The sequence below is a fragment of the Ailuropoda melanoleuca genome, chromosome 16 (assembly GCF_002007445.2).
Source record: "Ailuropoda melanoleuca isolate Jingjing chromosome 16, ASM200744v2, whole genome shotgun sequence".
In the NCBI taxonomy this organism is placed as follows: Eukaryota; Metazoa; Chordata; class Mammalia; order Carnivora; family Ursidae; genus Ailuropoda; species Ailuropoda melanoleuca.
This window is the reverse complement of record NC_048233.1, coordinates 9,650,224-9,676,712: the sequence shown is the minus strand read 5'-3', so window position 1 is coordinate 9,676,712 and position 26,489 is coordinate 9,650,224. Positions and strand designations below refer to the sequence as shown.

Here is a 26,489-nt window from a genome sequence, read left to right as displayed (position 1 = left end):
CCCTTTAATATTTCTTGCTGGGCTGGTTTGGTGGTCATGAACTCCTTCAGTTTTTGTTTGCCTGGGAAATTCTTTATCTCTCCTTCTATTCCAAATGATAGCCCTCCTGGATAGAGTATTCTTGAGTGCATATTTTTCCTATTAAGCATGTTGAATATATCACACCACTCTCTTCTACCCTACTAAGTTTCTGTTGGGAAATTTGCAGCTAGCCTTATGTAAGTTAAGGACTTCTTTTGTCTAGCTGCTTGCTTTTAACATTTTTTTCTTTATCACTATATTTTGCAAATTACCGTATGTCTTGCAGTCAGCCTGTTTTTGTTGATTTTGATGGGAGTTCTCCATGCCTCTTGGATCTGGATGTTTATTTCATTCCCCAGATTTGGGAACTTTTCAGCTATTAGTTCTTCAAGTAAACTTTCTGCCCCTTTTTCTGTCTCTTCTTCCCTGGGACTTCTATAATATGAATGTTATTATGTCTGGTGGAGTCACTGAATTCCTTAAGTCTATTCTCATATTGCATAATTCTTCTTTCTCTCTTTTTTCAGCATCATTATTTTCCATAATTTTGTCTTTTATGTCACTAAGATTCTGCTGCTTCTTCCAGCCCACTGTTTATTCCATCAAGCCTGTTTCCAATCTCACTTATCGCACTCTTCATCTCTGATTGTTTCTTTTTTAACTCTTTTATCTCTGTGGTAAGGGTCTCACTGATGTCTTCCATTCTCCTCTCAAGACCAATGAGTATCTTTATGATTGTTGCTTTAAATTCTTCATCAGGCATGTTACTTAGATCTGTTTCACTTAGATCTCTGGCAGTGGCCTTATCTTATACTTTCATTTGGGATGAATTCCTCCATCTTGGCATTTTGTCTACATCTCTGCCTTCCTCTCTGTGTTAGAAAAGCCAGTCATGTCTCCTGCTCCTAAAAGGAGTGGTTTTATGAAGAAAAGGTCATGTAGTGTCTAGGACCTGGTTCTTCAGGGAGCATTTCCAGTGTGCTACGTGTGCTCTGCTATTGTGTTTGGCTGCTATATCCTTCATGCCAGTCACCTGTAGAGGTTCTCCTTTCCTGTTATGGGCAGTGTTTGGTGCCTGACCTCAATGCAGTGAGTTTTAACTACGTGTGCTGTGGTCTGCTTGTGAAATGAGATCTGATTCCAACTCCACCAGAACTGAGGCCCTGTAGGACTCTCTTGTTGGGAGACATGGTGTGGACAGGGGTTTGTGCTGGTCTTCTGGACGAGGGGCCCACTGTACTGGGACTGAGGCAAGTGTGACTGAGAAGGGCAGTTCCACCACAGAGCAAGGGTGTGGGGCTTGGTGTAAGGAAGATAGGCAACCAGTGTTGGCACTGCATTGCTTCTTGCAGATGGCTCTGTTTTTATACTAAGGTGTGTGGGGGGGAAATGGCACCAGCCAGCTCCTTTGTTCCTGGAGATGCATTTCCATGAATGTTGCATCTCAGGGATAAGTTCCAAGAAGTGTGAATAATCTCCCCTTGTGTGTGCCCCCAGAGTTCTTGAGATCACCGTTTCCATGCTGTCTGCTCCCAGATTGTTTGCCTACCTTGTCCCCAGGAGCAGCACAGTACTCTGGATTGTATTCCAGCCAAGCCTACTGATCTTTAAAACTCCAGATTTAAGCCCCACTCATTGCCAGAACTCACAAAATTCAGCATTTCTCATTTTTCAAGCCAATGTCTTTGGGGAAATGTTCTTGTGCATTGCCTGTGTTCTCCCTGCTCTCTTGCCCTTCTCCACAACCACAGCTCTCTCCCCTCCATAGCACCTGCAATCTATTTCTCTTCTACCTACCTTCTTCGATGTGGCATCCTTTTTCCTTTTAGTTATGGAGTTTTGTCATGAGCATGCTATGGAGGTGCATACATGAGTTGTGTCTTTTCATAATGTCCCCTTTATTCAATCATAAAGCAAAGTTAATCACAATTATAAAGCAGGTTCAAGATTTCAAACTCAATGACATTTCACTGTGCAATTAAACTTGACTCCTCACACAGCACACAGAGCAGAACATAAGATAAACCACACAACAAAGCTAATAGAAGGGTGTAGGAAGCTAATAAACCAAACTCAAAGTTAGTCTATGGGTGTGCAGTTGAAATAAGACTAATCTGGTCTGGGTCAACTCTCAGCATTTACTACTTATTATGTTCAAGCAGTGAAGTATCTCACTCTGTTCAGAGATTCAAGCAGAACCTTCAGCAGCAGTTGGCTTTTCTAAGTGATCAGACATAAAGAGATCATGTCTGAAGAGTCTTACAGTGTGCTACAAGAATCCTCTCCTTTTTAAAGGGATTTAATTAGTCTTAGGCCCCTGCAGACCTCCTCGGGTTCTGCTTATCAGTTCTGGCCTGTCAGCTGATGCTCGTCCCAGTGATATCTCATAGATGCAGTACCTTTAAGTACTTGCATCACTGCTGGACACAGACCCCTGCTTGATATGAGAGACTCCATTTTGCTCTCGACAAGTTTGTTCTGTCAATCTTCATGTTGACTTACAGGGTATTTAAGATAACTTGATAGTTCTCTAATTGTGTTCATGGGATGAGAGGAGCCTCGGGTCTTGCTGCTCCGCCATCTTCCTGACTTCCCAAATCCTTTTTCCTGACATTTAAACGTGTGTATGGAAAACATTCTTTCTACATATGCCAATAATTTGTCAGACTAGATGACCTTAATCACTACTAAAATTGTTACTGTTTTTTTTAAATCTCTTAACATTTCCATGAGTGCCAAATCCCCTCTCTAATTCATTCTGCTCACCACAAATTACTGCTTTAATCTTGACATTTCCTTGCTTAAATGCATTAAATTTCCCCTTATTGCTTATAGAATAAAGAAAACCATTTATCTTACATTTTCTTCTGTCATTTGACTTTATGACTTTCCTTTCTCCCCTATTTTTGATTTTGTTGATTTATATACCTTTTAGAGCCATTTGTCTGATGATAGGCCTTTCTTGACAACAATCCACCATTCACATTACTTCTACCTTTGAAATGACCTTGCCTTTCCTCCCTCCTTCCACTCCTGATGCCCTACCTGAACAGCTACAGTGGTCATTGGTACTTGCCTTCTTTGCACTTTATAAGGTCATTGTATCCTTTATTACTTTAAAATATAGATGCTTTTAATGAGAGTTTTAAAATTGGCTATTATGAAGGGGATTAAACAAAAATAAATATACAGGTAGGGTTTCCCTGGAAATTTTACAGTACATATTTATTTATTTATTTTGCAGTTTTCAAGTTGAAAAAATGCTGGATAATATACCTTTGTATGTGCATCATACTCCTTACACTGGTCATTCCTGTAGTAGTAGGTGAGTGGCTGAGCTAATAAACTTTCTATGGTTCTTTATGTCCAGTGGGGCCAATCATATCTCAAGCTTAATCCTGGACCTCTCAATTCTGGAATAACAAAAAAGTCTTATAGAGACAAGTTCTCAGGTTCCTAACAGTCTGGCAGGTTTTACCATATTCCTTGTCTCTCTCAAAAATACTCTTTTTTTTTTCTTTTTAAGATTTTATTTATTTGACACACACAGAGAGAGAACACGAGCAGGGGGAGTGGCAGAGAGAGAGGGAGAAGCAGAGTTCCTGCTGAGTAGGGAGCCCAATGCAGCACTTGATCCCAGGACCCCAGGATCATGACCTGAGCTGAAGGCAGTTGCTTAACCAACTAAGCCACCCAGGCGTCCCTCTCAAAAATATTCTTGAGCCTTTTCTTGATACCAGCCCTTCTGACTGGGATGAGGTGATATTTCACTATGATTTTGATTTGCATTTCCCTAATGATTAGTGATGTTGAGCATTTTTTCACATGTCTGTTAGCCATCTGCATGTCTTCTTTGGAAAAAATGTCTATTCAGGTCCTCTGTTCATTTTTTTTTAAAGATTTTATTTATTTATTCGACAGAGATAGAGACAGCCAGTGAGTGAGGGAACACAAGCAGGGGGAGTGGGAGAGGAAGAAGCAGGCTCATAGCAGAAGAGCCTGATGTGGGGCTCGATCCCATAACACCAGGATCATGCCCTGAGCCGAAGGCAGACACTTAACCACTGAGCCACCCAGGCGCCCCTCTGTTCATTTTTTAATTGGATTATTTGGGTTTTTTTGTGTTATGGGTTATTTGTATACTTTGGTTATTAACTCCTTATTGGATATATCATTTGTAAATGAATAAATAAAGAAGATGTGGTATATATACATAATGGAATATTATTCAGACTAAAAGAATGAAATCTTGCCATTGTGACAGCATGGATGGACCTAGAGGGTATTATGTGAAGTGAAGTAAGACAAAAACAAATATCATATCATTTCACTTATATGTAGAATCTTTAAAAATAAAATAAAATAAACAAACAAAAGACAGACACAGACTCAAAAATACAGAGAGCAAACTGGTGGTTGCCAGAGGGAGGGTGTTAGGCGGATGAGCAAAATAGGTGGAAGGCATTAAGAGGTACAAATTCCTAGTTATAAAATAAATAAATCACAGAGATTAAAAATACAGCATAGGGAATATGGTCAAGAATATTATAATAACTTTGTAAGGTGACAGATGGTAACTATATTTGTCATGGTGAGCATTTTGTAATGCCTAAAATTGACAAATCACTATGTTGTACACCTGAAACTAATATATCACTATGCTTCAATTTAAAAAGTAAATTAAAAAACCTAAATACTCTAGGGGCACTGGCTGGCTCAGTCAGTTGAGCATGCAACTTGATCTCTGAGTCATGAGTTTGAACCCCTCATTGGGTGTAGAGATTGCTTAACAAAAAAACAAAAAAACTAAATACTCTAAATCTCACAACATTCTTGAATTTATAGAAGTTCCTAAACTTTGAGTAAAATAATAATAAATTCTCAAATGACCACCACATAATGACAGCAATAGCTATGTTTTTTAATTGAGAGTACTTTGTGCCAGTTTAAAGAACCAATATTAAATACACTATATTTATTATTTATATTTAATTCTTATAAGACCATGAAACAAATATAATTATGAAATCCATTTACAGGCAAAGAAATAGAAACCAGAGTGAATAAGTTGCCTCTCACAAATAACAAATTCCAGACCAAGAATTGAGACTCTTCTTGTCTGTCTGGCTCTAATTCCTGATATTTTAACCACCATGCAATACTGCCTATATAACTGCAGTATTTCTTTGCTCTTATTTCTTTTGGATTAAAATTAAGTTATATTACTAATAGTTGTTCTATGAAATATTTATTATGCTAAAAGAAAAAATGAAATAAAGGCACAAGTGATTTGTTGCAAGATTTTCTCTGTTGGAGTAGATTTGTAAAAATGAAGATATCAATTTTCTTCTGGACATTATTGACTCATATTGTGAAAATAATTCAAAGGTAGGTTTTTTAATTCTTGAACCATGACTCGATAGTCTCAGAATTTGATTTTCCATATGCGTGCTTTGCTTAATACAGCACTTAAGTTAGCACTTACATTAAAGTAACAGTACTCTTTATTCCTGTTTTCTTTGTCATTCACAGAGTACCAATACTCTTCTTGCATATAGCTTTTTCTGTCATCATAGTGTCCTTGGAGCTCAATGTTATTGATATTTAAATATCTTGCAGTTAAATATTTATATTTTTATTTTTTTAGTAATCTCTGTACCCAACTTAGGGCTGGAACTCATGACCCCAAGATCAAGAGTGTCAAGCTCCTCCTGACTGAGCATTTACATATTTATAAAGAAGTGTTTCTATAAGAAGCATTTACATTCATTCATTCACTAATAAAAAAATTGAAACACAATATAGTTCATTACCTATGTATGGTAGCCTGGATCTGCTTCCAAGTATTTTATACACATAAACACATATTATGTTATAATATTATATATTATGATATATATATATATATATATATATATGTTACATATTATATATCATGGCAAAATGAAGAGAGAAGCCTTTGGAGTTGGCTTGACATTTGAATGTTTATTTGGTTCTTTTCTAGTTACATTAACTTACTCAAACATTTGGAGGGTAAGAACTTTATCTTATTCTGATTATTCAGCACCTAACTAAAACCTTGAAACAGAAAATTCTCAAAACACTATACACAGAAATCAGTTCATCATGATTCCAGCTTCTTTTTTTTGTTTTGTTTTTTGTTTTTTTTTGTTTTTTTAAATAATATTTATTTTGTTATATTAGTCACCATACAGTACATCCCCAGTTCTTGATGCAATATTCCATGATTCATTACTTGCATATAACACCCAGTGCACCATGCAATATGTGCCCTCCTTAATATCCATCACTGGCCTATCCCAATCCCCCACCCCACTCCCCTCTGAAGCCCTCAGTTTGTTTTCCAGAGTCCACAGTCTCTCATGGTTCATTTCCCCTTCTGTTTACCCCCCCTTCATTCTTCCCTTCCTTCTCCTACCTATCTTCCTATTTCTTATGTTCTACTGGGTATTTACCCCAAAGATACAGACGTAGTGAAGAGAAGGGCCATATGCACCCCAATGTTCATAGCAGCATTGTCCACAATAGCAAAATCGTGGAAGGAGCTGAGATGCCCTTCAACAGATGACTGGATTAAGAAGATGTGGTCCATATATACAATGGAATATTACTCAGCCATCAGAAAGAACGATTACACAACATTTGCAGCAACATGGACGGGACTGGAGGAGATTATGCTAAGTGAAATAAGTCAAGCAGAGAAAGACAATTATCATATGGTTTCACTCATTTATGGAACATAAGAAATAGGATTCCAGCTTCTTTGGCACTGAATATTGGTGAAGTAGAACAAATGTTTTACTAAGTCATACTCCAATGATTTGTTGTCATGTATGGTGAGTTTTACTTCCCTAGCTTGGATGTCCTTTCTTGTCTATAAGCATTTCATTTCTGCAAGGTAAAGGTAAGCTTACCTTTGTTACCCTAGTCCATGAGGCCTAATTTGTATTCATGTCTCTAGGTCTGTTTGTCAATTGTTAAATTTTATCCACTCTTTCTGGGAGGATGTCAATATAGACTATTAGAGTCAGGAGTTCCATTCTTCAAAGTAGAAGCCAAATAAATTGGATAAACTATGGACTGCTTGACCGTTAAGTGGTTTTCCTTACAGACAACGGAATTGAATTTACCCATCATCCCATGCATCAAGTTAATTTTACAGACTGCAAACCATAGGAGTAAAAGCAAAACTGGTTCATCAGAATGAGTAGAGATACTCTTTAACTTATTTTTTTATTTGACAATTTCTTACTTTTTTCAATATTTGCAGTACTTTCAAAATGTCCCCAAACTATGGAATGTTCAGGCAAATGGATTGGAGTAAGAAAGAAGTGTTTCTATTTTTCCAGTGATACCAAAAATTGGACAGCCAGTAAAAGATTTTGCAGTTCACAGGGATCAGAACTTGCTCATATTGATACAGAAGAGGATATGGTAAGAAAAGGGGAAAGTTTTTAATCATTTCAGAGCTTAAGTTTGTACAAAGAATAAAAATGAAAAAAGTGAATATGATAATATGTCAGACAGTGTTCTAAGCACTATAACTATAAAAATTTATGTAATCTTCAACCAGTGCCTATGAAGTGCATATGAAAATATCCTATTTTAAAGATGAACACAGTGAGGCACAGAGATATTATGTAACATAGCCATTGTCACACAGCCAGGACTTGTTGAACTGGGATTTGAACCTAGTCAAATTAGCTGGTGATGCTATGTCCTTAATAACAATGTATGCTGTTTATATAGCTAAATGTCTTTATTTGATGTTTTTAGATCATTAAATACATTGTTTTTAATACCTCTACATTTTTATTCTGCCAAGAATAGCCTGGAAAAATTAAAACCAAAAACCAGATATGGCTATTAGAATTTAGGTTGAGGATCTGAGGGAAATAGCAGTTTGAAGAGCATGAGACCATGAACAGAAGTGAAAGAGGGCAAAGGAAAAGGGACTTGGGCTACAGGAACACCAGGTAAGGAAAGAGGTTTGTTCATAGTAAAGAAAGCTGACTAATAGGTTTGTGGTCCAAATCTGTATGTAGCAAGGAGCGAAGAGAAGAGAAATGAAATTCATCACTCAATATATTTTCTTGCAATTAATCATAATCATCCAGAAGTTAGTTTGATTTGTGATTATATGAGAAAACATGCAGCAGCAATAACATTCTTATTCTGGTATCTACTCAAAGGACAGTTGACCCTTGAACAACACAGGTTTGAACTCTTAGGTCCACTTACATGCAGATTGTTTTCAGTAATCATAGTACAGCACTGTAAGTGTATTTTCTCTTCCATATGATTTTCTGAATAACATTTTGTTTTCTCTAGTTTACTTTATTGTAAGAAAGCAGTATATAATACATATAACATACAAAATATGTGTTAATTGTTTATATTAGCATTAAGGCATTCTGTCAACAGTAAGCTATTAGTAGTCAAATTTGGGAGGAATCAAGATTTATGCTTGGGGGGCCGCCTGGGTGGCACAGCGGTTAAGCGTCTGCCTTCGGCTCAGGGCGTGATCCTGGTGTTATGGGATCGAGCCCCACATCAGGCTCTTCCGCTGTGAGCCTGCTTCTTCCTCTCCCACTCCCCCTGCTTGTGTTCCCTCTCTCACTGGCTGTCTCTATCTCTGTCGAATAAATAAATAAAATCTTTAAAAAAAAAAAAAGATTTATGCTTGGGGTTTCAACTGCATGGCAGCATTGTTCAAGGATCAAATGCAGCTTATGACCAAGTTTTCCCATTTTAACAGTGCTTATACTTTCTATTAAATCCTTTCCCCCCGAAATCCTTCCTCTGTGATTTTTAAGAGAGGACCTGTGCACACAACAAACTAGAAGCATTAGGTCTCTGTCATCCTTACAGAACATTCTGTATCAGTTCCTATAGAATGCTCAGCTCCTGATTTTGTCATCAAAACACATGTAACATCATATCAGTTTATAGTCTTTGTCATTCATTCTGTGACTAAAACATACTGATGGTCTAGTTTGAAGGAAATTAATTCAGATGTTTTCCTCACCAGTTTCTCATTTGAGAGAGAGAAATTATCCCTAAAGATACTTCAAGAGAGTGCAGCTCAGTGAATTGCAATGACTTGATGAAAGTCACTCTATTGCTTACAGATATTTAAGAAGTGAAAGAGCAAAGCGAAAATCTTTCTGATAAACAACCTAAATACCCCTACTTGTTGCTAAAGAAGCATTAGGGCATGCAGATTAGAATGTAAATCATAGAAGATGGGAAGATTGGGTGGGAAACATGTTCAGCAATGTGCTCTAAAATATGAAGTAATGGATAACGCTCTGATTTTTGTGAAAGGAGTTTTTGAGGAGACATACAGGAACTTTTATGCACTGGATTGGATTGAACAGGAAACAAGGAGAGTCTTGGAAATGGACAAATGGCACCACATGCAATCCTTGGTGAGTTTCAGATTTAGTAGTAAAGGTTTTATTCTGGTGTATAAACATTTTAAATAATTTAGAGTTGTATTATTATAAAGAAATCTTTCTATTTTCTATGTGCAATTACCTTTCTTAGTTTTCACCCTGTGACATGTGCCTTTTCACATTGAAACATACCTTAGAGCAACCTATCTTCCTTCTACTTTAAGTGACACACAGTGAAATTTTTCTTTTTGTGTTTTATCTTTGTTTCTTATTTCATTTTATTTTTATTGCCAAAGCCTTGCTAATAAACACTTCTTTTGCTAATTCAAATTCAAATTTTTTGCAATTTCCAAGCCAAAACATATATATTACTTGCACTTTCTTTTTTAAAAGATTTTATTTATTTATTTATCTGACAGAGAGTACAAGCAGGGGCAGGGGGCGGCAGAGGGAGAGAGAGAAGCAGGCTCCCCATGGAGCAGAGAGCCCAATGTGGGGCTTGATCCCAGGACCCTGGGATCATGACCATGAGCCAAAGGCAGATGCTTAAGCAACTAAGCCACCCAGGCATCCCTACTTGCACCTTTTTTTAAACTAGTTATATTTATACAAGATCTCTTTGTTTAAAGAATAAGTGACCACATATTTATCTTTAACTTTCCATAAGTCCATCATAAACAATATTATTTATTTATGTAACTGTTATGAGTGAATGTTGTTTTCTCACTTACATACTATTACACCTGGAAACAAGTGCTGTGTGACTTTTTTATTTTATCTATGTACTCCTGCCTTAATATTTCATTAAGTGTTAGATAAACAGAGGGAACCAATTAAACAAATATTAAAATATGTGAGATAAGACAAATTACACTTACTGCAAAAGAAGAAAAAATCAACAGAGTAAATTAATAAAATCAATATTGCAATTAGTCTCTTTGGTTTCTATCTCAGTATGTTTCAAATGCATCAAATGAATATAAATCTTATTCCTTAATTTCAAAAAGGAACATTGGCTAAAAATATGCCAGAAAACTGCCTTAAAGAAACTCTAGAGATTTTTCAATTTAGCAAACATAGTCTCTCCTAATAGATGGATGGAAATAGATATAGATAGATAAATGTTGATAGATATTGACTTACATGTATATTCATGGTTTATCCATGTCCATTTATACCTATAGCTGCCTTTCTATTTATTGTTCTAAATAAGATTACAGATTATACTAATAATTACAATAATTATACTAATAATTATAATAATTAAATAGCTAAATTCAGTCTTCTATTCCTTTGATGTACCAGATATTTTTGTGTAGCATATGGTGATGAGTGAGTATGGAGTTCAATGTTTTGTGTAAAGTTTCAGATCACATGAATCATAATTTTATTTTTGATTACAGCTTTAAGTGGTTCCCAAACTAATTTTAATGGTTCTTTTCAGGTTTGAAATTAGTGGGAATGGATCCTTTGCTTTTCTGAATGCTGACAGAGTCCATAGTTCTAGGGGATTTATTGATATCAAGTGGATTTGCAGCAAACCTAAATTTTAATAGAGCAAAAAGCTGGAAAATAACTATCACATGTCAGAGATAGAGAGAAGGCTTAGGTGGGCAACAGTTACTTCTCACTTGTTACGCCACTGAATACCAAATTTTGCAAATTTTAAAAAAGGAGCTAAAAATTGTTGAAAGAAGGAACCTCATCAATTCAAGACACACAACTGCCCATTATAAGCACAAGTCAGGAAACTTCTGCTACAGAGAACCAAATAAAGTAATGACAATTAGATGACCTGTGACTGCAAAGATGACTTTAAGCAAATTTAAAGAGATCTATATTGATAGGCCCACCAACATTTACTTAGCTTAAAAGTTAGAGAAATATATGTGTTCTGTATGTGCAAATATTACAAAATACTAACAATAATAACTTTGACTTAAAGAAATGTTACAAGAGAATCACCTATGAAAAGACATTCACTTCAATAACATCCTAAAAACAAGGAAAAACCCACCAATAAGGATCCTAACTCTACCAATAAAAATCGCTGATAAATGATCAGAATTATACATTAAATTATAAAGATTACTCAAAACAATCTACAGATTCAATGCAATCTTCATCAAAATACCAATGACATTTTTCACAGAATTAGAACCAAGAATCTTAAAATTTGTATGGAATCACAAAAGACTCCAAATAGCGAAAGTAATCTTGAGGAAGAACAAAGCTGGAGGCATCACACTCCCTGATTTCAAACTATTCTACCAAGCTGTAGTAATCAAAACAATATGGTACTGGCACAAAAACCGACACATAAGTCAATGGGATAGAATAGAGAGCACGAAATAAAACCCACACTTATATGGTCAATTAATCTATTACAAAGGAGGTACAAATATACAATGGGGAAAAGACAGTTATTTCAATAAATAGTGTTGGAAAAATTTGACAGCTGCATGCCAAAGAATCAAACTGGACCACTATCTTACACCAGATATAGAAATAAATTCAAACTGGATTAAAGACTTAACTATAAGACCTGAAATCATAAAACTCTTAGAAGAAAACATAGTCGGTAAGCTCTTTGACATCAGAATTTTTTTTTCTTAACCAGTCTCCTCAGGCAAGGGCAACAAAAGCTAAAATAAACAAATGAGATTATTCAAACTAAAGAGCTTTGCACAGTGAAGAAAACCATCAGCAAAATGAAAAGATAACTTGGAATTTATAAAAAACTAATTAAAAATGAGCATTAAAAATGGGCAGAAGTCTTGAATAGACGTTTTTCCAGACACAGATGGCCAAGTGGCACATGACAAAATGCTCAACATCACTAATCATTAGAGAACTGCAACTTGAAACCACAAAGAGATCATCTCCTATCTGTCAGATTGACTATTATCAAAAAGATAAGAAATAAAATGAGAGTGATGTTGGTGAAGATACAGAGAAAAAAGAATCCTTGTACACAGTGGGAAGGTAACTTGGTTCAGCCACTATGGAATGCAGTATGGAGGTTCCCTCCAATATAAAAATAGAACTACCATAAAACTCAACAATTCTACTTTGGTGTACCTTCCTGAAGAAAAGAAAAACACAATTCAAAGAGATATTCATACCCCTATATTAATTGCAGTATTTACGATAGCCAAGATATGGAAGGAATTCAAGTGTCCATCAATGGATGAATCAATAAAAATGTGGTATATATATACAATGGAGTATTACTCAGCCATATAAGAAAATGAAATCTTGCCATTTGCAACAACATGGATGGACCAGGAGGGTATTATGCTAAGTGGAATAAGTGAGACAGAGAAAGACAAATGCCGCATGATTTCAATTATATATGGAACAAAAAATAGAAAGAAAACAAATAAATAAAACAAAACAGAAACAGACTTATAGATACAGGAAACAAACTATTGGCTGCCGAATGGGGGAGGCATTAAGGGGAAGTGAGATAGATGAAAGAGATTAAGAGGTACAAACTTCCAGTAATAAAATAAATACATCAAGGGGATGTAATGTACAGTATAGGGAATACAGTAACTAATATTATAATAACTTTGTATGGTGACAGATGGTAACTAGACTCATGAGGATTGTTTTGTAATGTATAAAAATGTGAAATAACTATGATATACACCTGAAACTAATGGGATACTGTATCAATTATACTTCAATTTAAAATATTACAAAGCTTAGACAGTGGAATATAAACTAGAATAATTATATCAAAAGTGACCAAACAATAGATAATTGAAAAAAAATCAATTTCCCAAGTAAGGACAAGAAAATAGGATGTGAAAGACAATTATCCTATGATTTCTCTCATCTATGGAACATAAGAACTAGGAGGATCGGTAGGGGAAGAAAGGGATAAAGAAAAGGGGGGTAATCAGAGGGGGGAATGAAACATGAGAGACTATGGACTGTGAGAGGCAAACTGAGGACTTCAGAGGGGAGGGGGTGAGGGAAGGGGATAGCCTGGTGATGGGTAGTAGGGAGGGCACGTACTGCATGGTGCACTGGGTGTTATACGCAACTAATGAAGCATCAAACTTTACATCGGAATCTGGGGATGTACTGTATGGTGATTAACACAATATAATAAAATAAAATTAAAAAAAAATAAAAAAAAAATAAAAAAAAAAAGAAAATAGGATGTGCTTATGACATATCCCTGGGTGCAGTCGTAAAATTCTAATTCTCCAGGGCACTCAAAAAGATATATCAAAACCACCTACATTACATTAGCTTGAGTTTAAATTCTTGCCTAGGTAACTATGAATTATTATGAATAACTAGGTAATGATAAATTACTCATAATCTATGAGTGCAGAAAAGAAAGTGAGTGTAGGCTAAAGAGAAAACAGTAGGGTGGAGAAGCTGGGAGGAAAAGAGAAGATCTATATTACAAACACATAGGAACATGTCCTTCTTGCATATCTTTAATGGAGGCTTATTTTCAGAATTAGATACAGTTGAAACTTTCTGATAAATGAAAAGGAAGTTCTTGCAACCTGGCTAGTCAATGTTTACCCTAGCACTATATGGGAACGAAAATGACTTAGCAAATGTCAGCATGTAATCAAGTATGGGCAATTATACCCATGCATGATGTTATCAAAAAAAAACATGAAAATAATGCATTTTAAGATGCCATTGTGTATTACAGTTGGATGTATTAAGTTCTGGCTAAGTTCAAGTTTTATTTGATTCATAATACAGGTTTTATTTTTAGTGTTGTTTCATGGTTATAAACTAATTTTGTAAATTGTTTAGTAATTTAGAGTAATGCACTCTCTTTTTTTCTTTGATTCAGTTATTAGGGTATAAATTCCTGATGGCTTATAATTTATTATGGTCAATTTGGAGGAGTTAAGTAATGACCTTACTTATATAGTGGACACAAACTTACATTTATTTTGAAATACAAATGTGTTTTAAATGCATTAGAGGAAAATAAGAAACTTCACATTGTATAGAACTTCAGTTAGAAAACTAAGGGAGTGGGACCATTCTTAATATAATAATTTTAAATATAAATGATATATAAATTTGATTAAAGGGAAATAAATTTGGAATCACATCAAATTACTCAAATAGACATCTCATACTTACAACATCTGAGTACTTAATACCAGTTGAAAGTTTGATTTCTTTTTGATAAAAATTGAAGACAATTACCTTGGGGTAAAAGTCCACCATGAAGAAAAAAAATGTTATATCTATGTGCCTAGACTATTACTTCATCAGATGCTCAGGAGTTAGAACCCAAGAAATAGGACACAGAGAATAAGGTAAGGTAAATTAGAAGATTAAATTTAATTATTTTTTAGACATTGAAATAATAGGAAAGTGTGTTTTTTTGTTTAAAAATAAGTTATATTTCCTCATTTTGAAGTATTATTTCTATATGGAATGTTTGAAAATGTTATATTTGTATTGTTAAAAAAGAGACAACAGGCCCAAAATAGTAAGCCCAGGTCACCAAACCAAAACTTAATACCTAATCTAATTGCAGTTTTAATCTCCCCAGAAATATAATTTTAACTGGTTGAGAATTTTCTGGTCAACACTAATGACACCTGATAGCCCCCTTTTGTGCCCCAAAAAAGGTGACCTTGCCCAAAATAATCTTTTGTCATTGTTGGTTTGTCTTGTTTTGTTTGTTTTGTTGTTGTGTATGACTTCCTTGTTTCAGCCCTATCTTTCCTTTTCTGGAGCTCACTGGCGCTCCTTTTTACTTGCTGGGTGGGAATGCTGCCCAGTTCCATGAGTCATTGAATAAACCCAATTAGATCTTCAAATTTATTTGGTTGAATTTTGTTTTTTAATAATATAGAAAAGAAATAAATTTGCATTCCACTTTAAAAAAAAAAAGGATAGGCACTGTTAACAGCCACAAGAATTTATTCCAAGTCTTTATTTAAACGCACAGATTTGCTTTTGTCGTTCAGACAGCATCTCTTTGGCAAATGCCATTAAATCTGGAGTTACAGTCTTCAGAATATACCTGATTTCCTGTTATGACTGCACAGCTCTTGTGATCCATTGGTCCCATCAAGAGAAAACTAGGAGATCAAATGTAAATGTTAGAGCATTTATTTTAAATTAATGATTATGGTTCTTAAAGTTTCCTCCAGCCAAACGTGTATAGGTAATTCTTCAGTAGCCAAAATGTTGCAGAGGTTTTAGAATAGACTCTTCTTTTATTGCCAATAATTGTATTTGGGCACTCTTGTTTTGCTTGCCCTCCACATCCTCCCCCTGGCATGTCTCTCTTATCTGAGGAACATTGCCACAGAAGCTCCAGCCTGATGACTAGAAGCATCACTGTCTCTTCCTTCTCTCTCAACCCTCGAATTGCATGTATCAGCAAGCTCTGGTATTCTACCTCTGGATTGGTCCTTATGTCCTTTCACTCCCAGCCCAGGCTGCTACTGCCTCTCCCTTATCTCTGGTTACAGCCTTCTGACTGAACTTCAATTTCAATTTCATTTTCCATCTATTCATTCTCCACACAGCAAAATAATTTTCTATAAAAGGTAATTAGATATTAAAATGTAAGTTTTTCTCTCTGTTTAAAATTTTTTAGAGACAAAGAGTGGGGAGGGGCGGAGGGGGAGGGAGAGAGACAATCTTAGTCAGACTCCATGCCCAGTGCAGAGCCTGATGAGGGGCAGGGGACACACTCACCCTCACAGCGCTGAGATTATGACCTGAGCCAAAACCAAGAGTCAGACACTCAACCGACTGAACCATCCAGGAGCCCCTAAAATACGAATTTTTAGTAAAGACTTCATGGTAATTGAGATACCAATAGGAGTTGAAAAGCCTAAGTCAGGGGGACAATTTTTATTTATGTTAAAGTAAAAAACTATTTAGATGTTTAAATTCTTCATTAACGTCAACAGTATGATGAGGAAAATACGTGAAGAGAATATTTTTGGAGAGAGATATAACCTTAACTATTCTTTCCAGTTGCTGACTACTATTTAACAATAAAAACCAAACACTATTATAACTATTTGCATATAATTTCTCCTTAAATAATCAAATGAAAGTTTTTTGAAAGAGAGATGCTGCCCTAACCATATGTTGGTTTCCAAAGGGGGAGGGGGGAGAAAGGCCTAGGTGTTCCTTACTAATTTGTGTCTAAGATTGCTTTCAAAGCAGGGACAAAGAATGAATACCCCTTCACACTATAGTTTCATGTGAATGAGAGATGATGACATATGGAGAATGGAAGTATCTAGAAGTAGATAAATATCGAGACTGAAATGGACTATGACTCCAAGGCCTTTGCTTTAAACCTGCCACAGGCCAGGTGCTCTAGTGATGTGTAAAGAAAACAAGGGTACAGAGGAGAACGTGTAAATGTATGTGACACTTAAGAATTTAAAACACCCTTATATGAATTACCTTATGTTGTTCACAGAAGAACATTGTGAGGGAAGCTTCATTATTCTTTTCATACAGATAAAGAAATTGATATCAAAAGTTTAGAAGAATATTCTTCTTTTTTTTAAAGATTTATTTATTTATTTATTTATGAGAGAGAGAGAGGTGGTGGGGCAGAGGGAGAAGGTGAGGGAAAGAATCTCAAGCAGACTCCCCAGTGAGCACTGAGCCCAACACTGGGCTCCATCTCACAACTCCAATATCATGACCTGAGGTGAAATCAAGAGTCGGATGCTTAACTGGCTGAGCCACCCAGGTCCCCCAAGTTTAGAAGAATATTCTAAGGGAAAATTTCAAACTTGCTTTCTGATTTCAGCTCGAGAGATGTTTTTATGCATTGCAGATGCTTTTATTTATAGGGGAATTTTATCTTTGCATTTTCTATATAGAATATAGATCACGCCCTGAGCCGAAGGCAGACGCTTAATGACTACGCTACCTAGGCGCCCCTCCATTCTTTTTTTCTGACGAATAAATGGCAAAGAAGAAATAAAAGGAGGTAAAGAGGATCTACAGGTTAAGATACTCAAGAGGCATTTTAACCAAATGCCAATTGTGGTCTTTGTTCTGATTCTTATTCTAACATCTTTTTGGAAGAAAAAAAGACATTTTAATGCTGATTGGATAGTAGACGATCTTAAGAAGTTATTGATGACTTTATTTTAGGAGCTGTGGTGGACAGAATAAAAAAGTCTTAGAGAAATTTTAAAATCTCCCAAGATTCCTCCCCATAGTGTACCTGGTGTGTGAAATTCCCTTTCTTTTGTGTGAGTCAGATCTGTGAATATGACAGACTAGCCGTCCCGTGATTAAGTTATATGGTGTGGCAACATGAAAAGATTTTGAAGACTAGGGAAGGGTCTGCGGGCCATCAATTTTGAATGAATGAAGAGATTATCCCAGGTAGGCGTGATTTAATCAGATACAAGATTTTAAGAACAGGCCTGGGCCTTTTCTAAAGAGAAAGATAATTTCTATTTTCTTTTAAGAATTGGGCCTTCAGTTCTTGAGAGGATGTACAGAGAGGATGGCAAGGAAATGCAGGGGTCCTATATGAAACTAGAGTTGCCCTGGATTACAGCCAGCAAAAAAACAGTGACTTCAGTCCTACAGCTATAAGTAACTGAATTGTACCAACCACCATACACGAGCCTGCAAGAGTAACCTCAGCTCCAGAAAGGTGTGTGATCTTGTCAACACCTATATTATAGCCTATGATACCCTGAATAGAAGACCGAGTTAAGCTTTGCCCAAACTCCCAACAACAATAATTATTATCTTAAACTGCTAAGCATGTGGTAATTTGTTACACAACCAGAGAAAACTAGCACAGATGTATAATGGTATTGTTTTCGTGTTAAGCAAAATGAGCCCTTAACTGTTTTTTAATTACATATGGATATATTAAAATACTAAATGGCATGATATCTTTTTTCCTCTTATAATAATATTTTTTTATTATATTATGTTAGTCACCATATAGTACATCCCTGGTTTTTGATGTAAAGCTCGATGATTCATTAGTTGCGTATAACACCCAGTACACCATGCAATACGTGCCCTCCTTACTACCCATCACCAGCCTGTCCCATTCCCCCACCCCCTCCCCTCTGAAGTCTTCAGTTTGTTTCTCAGACTCCGTATCTGATCATTGCTTTAATGTAATCTGGTTTGGAGGAGTGATGATGGGAGAGACATAAATAATACTGATTATATACTGACAAATGTTGAGGCTGTTTGAAATGTACATAGACATTTATTATACAAGTCACTACTTTTATTTTATTATCTAATGTGCATGACGGGCTGGCAAGCTGAAGAACCAGGGAAGAGGTGATATTGCAGCTCCTGTCCAAAAGCAGTCTGGAGGCGCAATTCCCTCTTCCTTTGGGGAACCTTAGTATTTTTTTTTCTCTAAAGGCTTTCAGTTAATTGGGCAAGGCCCACCCACAGTATGGAAGGTAATCTGCTTAACTCAGAATCTACTGATGTAAATGCTAATCTCCTCTAAAAAGTAATTTTACAGCAACATCTAGGCCAGTATTTGATCCAATATCTGAGCACTGTGTGTGGCCTAGCCATGTTGACACTAAAATTAACACCACCATTGATTTAATCTACATTAAATATTCTATCATGTGGGTATTATATACCCACTTGAGAATTTAGAAAATTCACGTTTAATCTGCCTAAATTCATGTGACCAATTGGGGAATCTCTTCATTCAAACATAGAGCAGCATGTTAAGACAAGACATTGCCTGCTAGATGGCTGATATTTACTTTCTGGGAGAAATCCGTGTTTTTTTTTTTATCCGTAGTCAGTGCAAAAAAAAAAATAATGAGAAACATTTGAAAATGAGTAGCAATCTAGGTATGTGAGAATAAAAACACTTGCACAAAACAGTCAAATAAAAATTCAAAGTCTCTCATACTCTGCTTCAACTCTTCTCTTTCCCCAAAATTAGCCACTTTTTACCATATCTACTTTTATTCTTTTAGGTGCTGATCACAATTCTAAATATTGTGTACTTTCTTAAACTTCACGTGCATTACTTTTTTGTATATTGTTTTCTTTTATTACTTTTTTGTATATTGTTTTCTTTTTCCCAATGAACTTTTTAAATTATTGTTATTTCTTCTTGGTCCAGACCCACCCCCCCAAAAAAATCTCTTTTTTACTATATCAAGTTTCTTTAGCATCTTATAGCATTATTTATAGGTTGTTTCCATATAGACTGAATTCATTGCTGCCCAGGGACCTAGAACAGCTGATAACCTGAAATGTCTTTTAATTACATTCTTGTGCTAGCTTCACTCTATCTAAAATCAGCACACACACACCTGCCGTCTCTATTTGTTCCAAAAGTATGCATGGTAAAATTATATTGCTTGATTACTCTTGCTTTAAACTTGTTTAAAAATAAATAAAAAATAAATACATGGGGGCGCCTGGGTGGCACAGCGGTTAAGCTTCTGCCTTCGGCTCAGGGCGTGATCCCGGTGTTATGGGATCGAGACCCACATCAGGCTCCTCTGCTACGAGCCTGCCTCTTCCTCTCCCACTCCCCCTGCTTGTGTTCCCTCTCTTGCTGGCTGTCTCTATCTCTGTCGAATAAATAAATAAAATCTTTTAAAAAAATAAATAAATAAATAAATAAATACATGAACTTGTTTAGATTTGCTCATAAAGTTGAAGGCATTACTAAAGTGGTGTCCTTTTATGTACATTTAGAAATCTGATGTCAATTTGTTTCTCTTTGGGGAGAAAACTTAAGATCAAATCTTTACCCCTGGTGTCCTGAAATATGATGCAGATCTCTCTCTCATTATCTTATCTATCATCTATCTATCTATCATCTATCTATCTATCATCTACCTATTCATATCAATCCATCCATCTATCATCTATCTATATCTATTTGCATATCCTATTCTGAATTTGGTAGGCTCTTAAAAGCTGGAAACTCATGGTTTGGCATTTGTTTTTTTTCTCCTCAAAATTACATTTTATTCACATCTACTTTTCTCCCTGTTCTCTTCCTCTAGGAATTTGTTAGAGAGACATTATCTTTTCTGGATGGACAATATTTTGTGTTTTTGTCTCAGATTTCTTATATTTATATTTATTGATTTTTTTACTGATATTTTTCTCTACACTCTGGGATATTTTGTTAGCTACTATGAATTTTTAGAGAGAAATAACACTGGAAATAGCCAAGCTATGCTGCAAACCACTACACTACTCCCCCTCCCACTCCAGAATCAAAATATGGGGGACATATCTATCACACCAACCACCACTCTCTAAGTGAGGAGCCCGAGCTTGTTCTAGTTATGTATCTCCTTGTTTTACAAGGATTTGTTTTTGGTTTTGTTTTTTGATTTTGGCATGATACAGTGGCAAATGCTACTGTGTGAGTGGAGTAAGAGGTTGTCAAGACAACAGTCTAAAAGAGCATTCCTTAGAAAGTCTTCCAGCTAATTACATTTTTTTTTAGACTTCTGTTTGTAATCTATACTCTCTTCTCTGACAAGGGTCCTGCCGGGGTTTTGCCATGAGGAATAGGTTCGTCCCCACTGGGCTGTTGCTGTGCTTTCTCTACCCTGCGATTCTCTCCGTTGATTAATCCAACAGCATTATTCCCTCTGCTTCTCATTTCTTTTCTAATTTTTGACCCTTTCCATGCTCTGTGCTCATATTAATTTATTCAATTTTGATATCTTTTACTGGTGTAATCCAGAATCTTGGGAGAGAGCAGATGTAAATATTTATGCTCAATACTTTGTTTTGAACTAGAAGCCGTGGAAAATATTTTTAAACTGGTCAAAGTGTAAGTGCAAACTTAATAGAAACACAAATATTGAAACTGTTACTAATTTGTTAAAATAATATCACTAGGAAAAAAATATTGTCCCTACTAATATTTTATCAATGTGTCAAATTTTACTGATTTCTTCTCAATAGGGTCCTTCTCTAAAGCAATGATTAGACACCAATTACATATTTTATCACTTATGTATTACAGAAAGAGAACTGAGTCAAACAAGAGGTCAGTGGTAGCCTGTACATACTATACTTAGTGCCTAACAAGAAACCATTTGTCCTGAATTTTAAGGACTTAAAAAAAAAGCAGTAATAATTATTACAGTATGTACAACTTCCTAGAATTGTTGGTTAATAGACAATAATGCTTACTTAGGTGGACTCATGAAAACAAATATTAGTCACCTAATATTGACTGTTAAATAGGTGGAGAATTTCATAGTATTGGAATTTGATTTCAAGTAAAATTTGAATATATTTGAAGGATATGATTAGTTGACAACTTCCCAGCCAAAATGCTGTGCAAAGTACAGAAAAATTACATTAAGTAGAGCATTTATTTCGTCTTAGAAATATTTGGTATTTTCCCCTGTCGTATTGGGGAAAACACAAAAACAAACTTAACTGCCCAAGACAAAAATTGACCCTCTACTTCCTTGTCTCCCTCAGAGAATTTGCCTTGGGGCTCACTTATATTCAGACATCTCATCAAAGACCACCCAAGTTTATGTTTCCATGTCAGCATTACATATAAAACAGAACCCACGTTAGCCCTACATTTTTAAGAATGACCATTTCAAGAGAAATACAGAATTATAGAAATCCATGTATCGGTCTAGTTGTTTTGAAAAGAACGACTATAGATTATACACATTAAATATCCCTTCAGGGAATAAGAATGGCAGAGAAGTATATTTAAAATAGTTTTCAAACAGGTCCTTTGTCTTTTTTAACTATCACATTAGTACATTTAAATCATTATTGCTGAAAATAGTACCAATGAACACATACTTTTTTTGTAAAAATATATCACTAATGTTTTATAAAATAAGTCAACTAACTTTTCAGTGGAGGCTCTTCATAAGAAAAGATGTTGAATAAATGTCAATTTTATATTTGATTGTTTCTTAATTTTTCTTAAATTTAAAATAATTTTGAATATGACATATATGGCTGATCAGTTTAATTTACCAAATTGGGGCTACAATGTGGAGTTGATCTTGATATTAAGAAGAATTAAAAATCAGGGCACCTGGGTGGCTCAGTTGGTTAGTCATCCAACTCTTGATTTTGGCTCAGGTTGTGATCACAGAATCATGAGATCAAGACCTCATCAGGCTCCCACTCAGCCGGCAGTCTGCTTGAGATTCTTTTTCTCTCTCTCCCTTTGTTCCTCCCCCTGACTTGAACACAGGCTCTCTCTCTCTGAAATAAATAAATCTTTGGAAAAAAAGAAGAATTAAAAATCAGTATTTATGTTCTAAAAGTGCAAAAGTAAATAAAAACTCCATACTCACCCCAAAAGTTCAGGGAAATCAGAGTGATCATGAAAATAAGGATCCCAACACAGCTGCATACTAGCATAAGACGATAATATCGTGGATACAGGGAGAAATCTGAAATATTGAGAGTTTTTTGGTGAATTTTAGAGCTCACTGATTATTCACTTTATAAACATTTTCCTGTTTATTTTTATTACAAAGATAATCCATGTTCATATGACACTAAAATTTATGATTAATTGAAAATTTGAAAATGAAATATATTTATAGTCCAAAAACAAAAAGATGCTACTCTTATTTAATATGTTGGGTTGTATTGTCATTGCCCTATTTTGTTAATTATTGGTGATGTTTTTGATGACTTAAAAATGATTTATTAAATTTTATATATATTACATATGAATAATATATATAACTTATAGATAATATAGTGTTATATATCATATGTGTTTATATTAATATATAAAATACAATAGAAATACATATTTTATATTGCCTATATACAATACTATATATTATATAATATGAACATATTATGTATTGCATAAATTATAGATGAATAATTCTATGCAGAATAATTCTAGATATATACAATGTTATTGTAAATGGAATTGTTTTTCTCAGTTTTAATTTTGGATTGTTCATTGCCAAGTGCATATTTGTTATATGTATTATTTATTTTAATGACCCACTGTTAGAAATAAAAGAAGGAAAAAACATTTATTGAAGTTCTATCATGTACCAATCACTATACTGGTAATATTCATGTTATTTCACTTTTATATATGATATATTGTATTTTCCTGGCTTGACTTTTTGGACAGGAATCAGTGTCAATCTAAGCATCATAGATCTCTGATTAATGGTGCTTTTATAGAAGTTATGCCATAGTACTCTCTTGGATCAGAGCTGGCAGGAATGATCTCTTCACAGAGGAGGAAACAGGGAGTGTCCAAACACGATGAACAGGGATATACCTATATTATTTTTCTCTTTCAATTTTATATATTGCTTCCACATTTGAGCACTTTTGAATAAGCTGGATATATACACTCTTTCCACAAACAAAATGAACACAGACATCCTTTTCCATGCAGATGCCATAGGAACATTATCTCAATCTAGCCATTCTAGCTAATTTGTCATCTTAGTGGCCAAAAAGAAAGTTGAATAATCTGATACTCAGAAAATTATTCCCCAGTTTTTATTAGCTTATAAATAAGCAAGCACTTAATATCATAACTTTGGTTATGGATTTCACAAATAATTTATCTTCTAAGTCATAATAAAAAGTGCTGTTTCTCAAATCTGGGTAATATGTGTATGTTTTACTTTCATTTTTATGGACTTCATGCATCTGATTATATGTATAGCACACACTTGCAGACTATATCCTGTATGTAGTAAAACCTTTGAAATTTACTAACCAATTGTCTGTATTACAGAACAAATCCAAAATAAGTTTTTTTTCTTGCCTATAGGTATTCTTTTTGCTTACTCAAAAGTAAAAAGACCTCCACTTAGCTGAAAATCCTCAAAATACATTTCTGCAGTTTTATGAGGGACACCAACCCTAGGCATACAGATCTGCAGTTTACTTGTTCCATATTTGCTAGAAAGGGAAATTTCAAACTCATTCCAAAATAAGATTGCAGCTATAAATTAAAAATCAATATTTTTAAAATATAAATCAAAATATACATACATATATAAAGCCAGGTGAACAGAGAATATAGTTAATTTTAACTCTTTAAAATATTCAAAGATGATAGTCTTCTTAAGAGAGTAATGCAATTTTATCCTGGAGTTGGAATAAGAGGAGATAATATTCCTACCTTTAGACCTCTGCCTGGATTTGAAAAGATTCTTACAATCCAACACCATATAGCCGTCTTCATTTTCCATCTCCTAAAATGTTTTCATGTGATATTACCCAGAAAATAGTATAGAGAAAATGGAGAATAGTTTTAGCCTTATATATTTCTCCTAGGCACAATGTACCAAAAGCTGAAAGGAAGTCCAAAAATACCCCAAATTTACTCAGATATGGGTGGTCAAAACCACACAGGATGTGTTGGTAAAATACAGGTGGATAGCCATGTTAATTTCTGGTTAAAGTTCTGTATCCTCAAAGTAAAGGTGGCTCTATTATTCCATTTTTCAACAGTTATTTATTGTGCATTTACCATGTACCAGCCAGTTGTCTGCAGTGTATTAAGAATATAATAGTGAAAAAGATAAAAATACTTTCTGCTCTCTTGTCCTTTATATTCTAGTAAAAGAAAAAAAAATGAAATAAACCAAATAAATACCAAACAAATGAGAGAACAATGTCTAGCTAGCTAAGAATAAAAATTTTAGATTAAAAAAATTAAAGTACCCATTTTGCTCTTTGGGGACATATCTGGCTAATAGAGTCTAGAGAAAAATGCCTGTATGAGGCAAAACAGGAAAATAATAGATCAGTAAGTCTCAAATTGGTGGGAACAAGAGTCATTATGAATAAAGTAACTTTTCAAGAATGTTTTTTCAGAAAAATTCCTGGCAGAGAGATTTTTTTTTTCCTTCTGTAAGTGTGGTAGTTAATTTTATGTGTCAACTTGCCTGGGCTACAGAGTGACCAAATATTTGGTCAAACATTTCAATCGTTTTTGTGAAAATGGTTTTGGATGAAGTTCATATTTAAAGTAGTGGACTTTGAGGAAAGCAGATCGCTCTCCATGATGTAGGTGGAACTCATCTAATCAGTTGAAGGCCTGACTAGAACAAAAAGACTGGCCTCATAAGAGACTCTAAACTCTAGGAAACAAACTGAGGGTTGCTGGAGAGGAGAGGGATGGGGAGATGGGGTAACTGGGTGATGGACATTAAGGAGGGCACATGATGTAACTGGCACTGGGTGTTATATGCAACTGATGAATCACTGAACTCTACCTCTGAAACCAATAATACATTATGTGTTAATTAACTGAATTTAAATAAAATAAAAAAAAGAGAGACTGGCTTCCTCTGAGCAAGAATTCCCCAGCAGTCCATTGTGTTTTCCTGCTTCATTTGCAATATGGGCTTTTCCTGGTTCTACAGCAGATGACTTTTAAAAAACTGATGGGGTGCCTGGGTGGCTCAGTCAGTTAAGCATCTGCCTTCAGCTCACTTTGTGATCCCAGGGTCCTGCTCAGCAGGGAGTCTGCTTCTCTCTTTCCCCCTACCCCTCCACCCAGCTTGTGTTTTCTCTCTTTTGCTCACTCTCTCAAATAAATAAAATCTTAAAAAAATAAAAATAAACTCAAAGTGAAATATCAGCGTTCCAGGGGATCAAAATTGCCAGTCCATCCTGCAGATTTTTTATTTGTTAGCCTCTATAATCTCATAAGCCAATTCCTAATAATAAATCTATCATCTATTTATCATCTAGCTAGCTAGCTAGCTATCATCTATCTATCATCTATCTATCTATATCTATCACCTATTATCTATCATCTATCTATCATCTATCTATCATCTATCATCTATCTATCATCTATCAGCTGTCATCATCATCTTATTCTGTTTCACGGAGAACTCTGACTTACACAGTAGATTTGTAGTATGGTCCAGTAATCTTCACTTTAAGAATCACCACCAAATGACATATATACATGTACTTGGACCCTACAGCACTTTAAAAAACAGTGCTTAGTGAAGATTTTTAAATATATTTGATGTATGTTCGATTAATGTGTTTTAACAATGAATCCCACATATT

At 35.0% G+C, this 26,489-nt stretch overlaps 2 protein-coding genes across 2 annotated transcripts; one reads left to right on the top strand and one right to left on the bottom strand.

Annotated features, from left to right (window-relative positions):
- Positions 1-7,335: 7,335 nt before the first annotated feature.
- CLEC2A (C-type lectin domain family 2 member A) lies at positions 7,336-11,054 on the top strand. The gene is made up of 3 exons (XM_002925329.2): positions 7,336-7,476; positions 9,370-9,473; positions 10,885-11,054. The coding sequence occupies exons 1-3, from the start codon at positions 7,336-7,338 to the stop codon at positions 10,991-10,993; spliced, it is 354 nt and encodes a 117-aa protein (XP_002925375.1). The 3' UTR covers positions 10,994-11,054.
- A 4,227-nt stretch (positions 11,055-15,281) lies between these two features.
- On the bottom strand, positions 15,282-24,732 carry KLRF2 (killer cell lectin like receptor F2). The gene is given in 5 exon segments (XM_034646218.1): positions 15,282-15,526; positions 22,572-22,622; positions 22,625-22,682; positions 22,760-22,858; positions 24,580-24,732. Coding segments are annotated over 5 exon segments (396 nt in total). The 5' UTR covers positions 24,650-24,732; the 3' UTR covers positions 15,282-15,408.
- Between the last annotated feature and the right edge of the window lie 1,757 nt (positions 24,733-26,489).

Bases quoted from the DNA above. Each gene is read 5' to 3' on its own strand.
- CLEC2A (XM_002925329.2), top strand. From the start codon at position 7,336: ATGGAATGTTCAGGCAAATGGATTGGAGTAAGAAAGAAGTGTTTCTAT. The intron at 7,477-9,369 runs GTAAGAAAAGGG...TTTTTGTGAAAG, and splicing joins TTGATACAGAAGAGGATATG to GAGTTTTTGAGGAGACATAC. The intron at 9,474-10,884 runs GTGAGTTTCAGA...GGTTCTTTTCAG, and splicing joins GGCACCACATGCAATCCTTG to GTTTGAAATTAGTGGGAATG.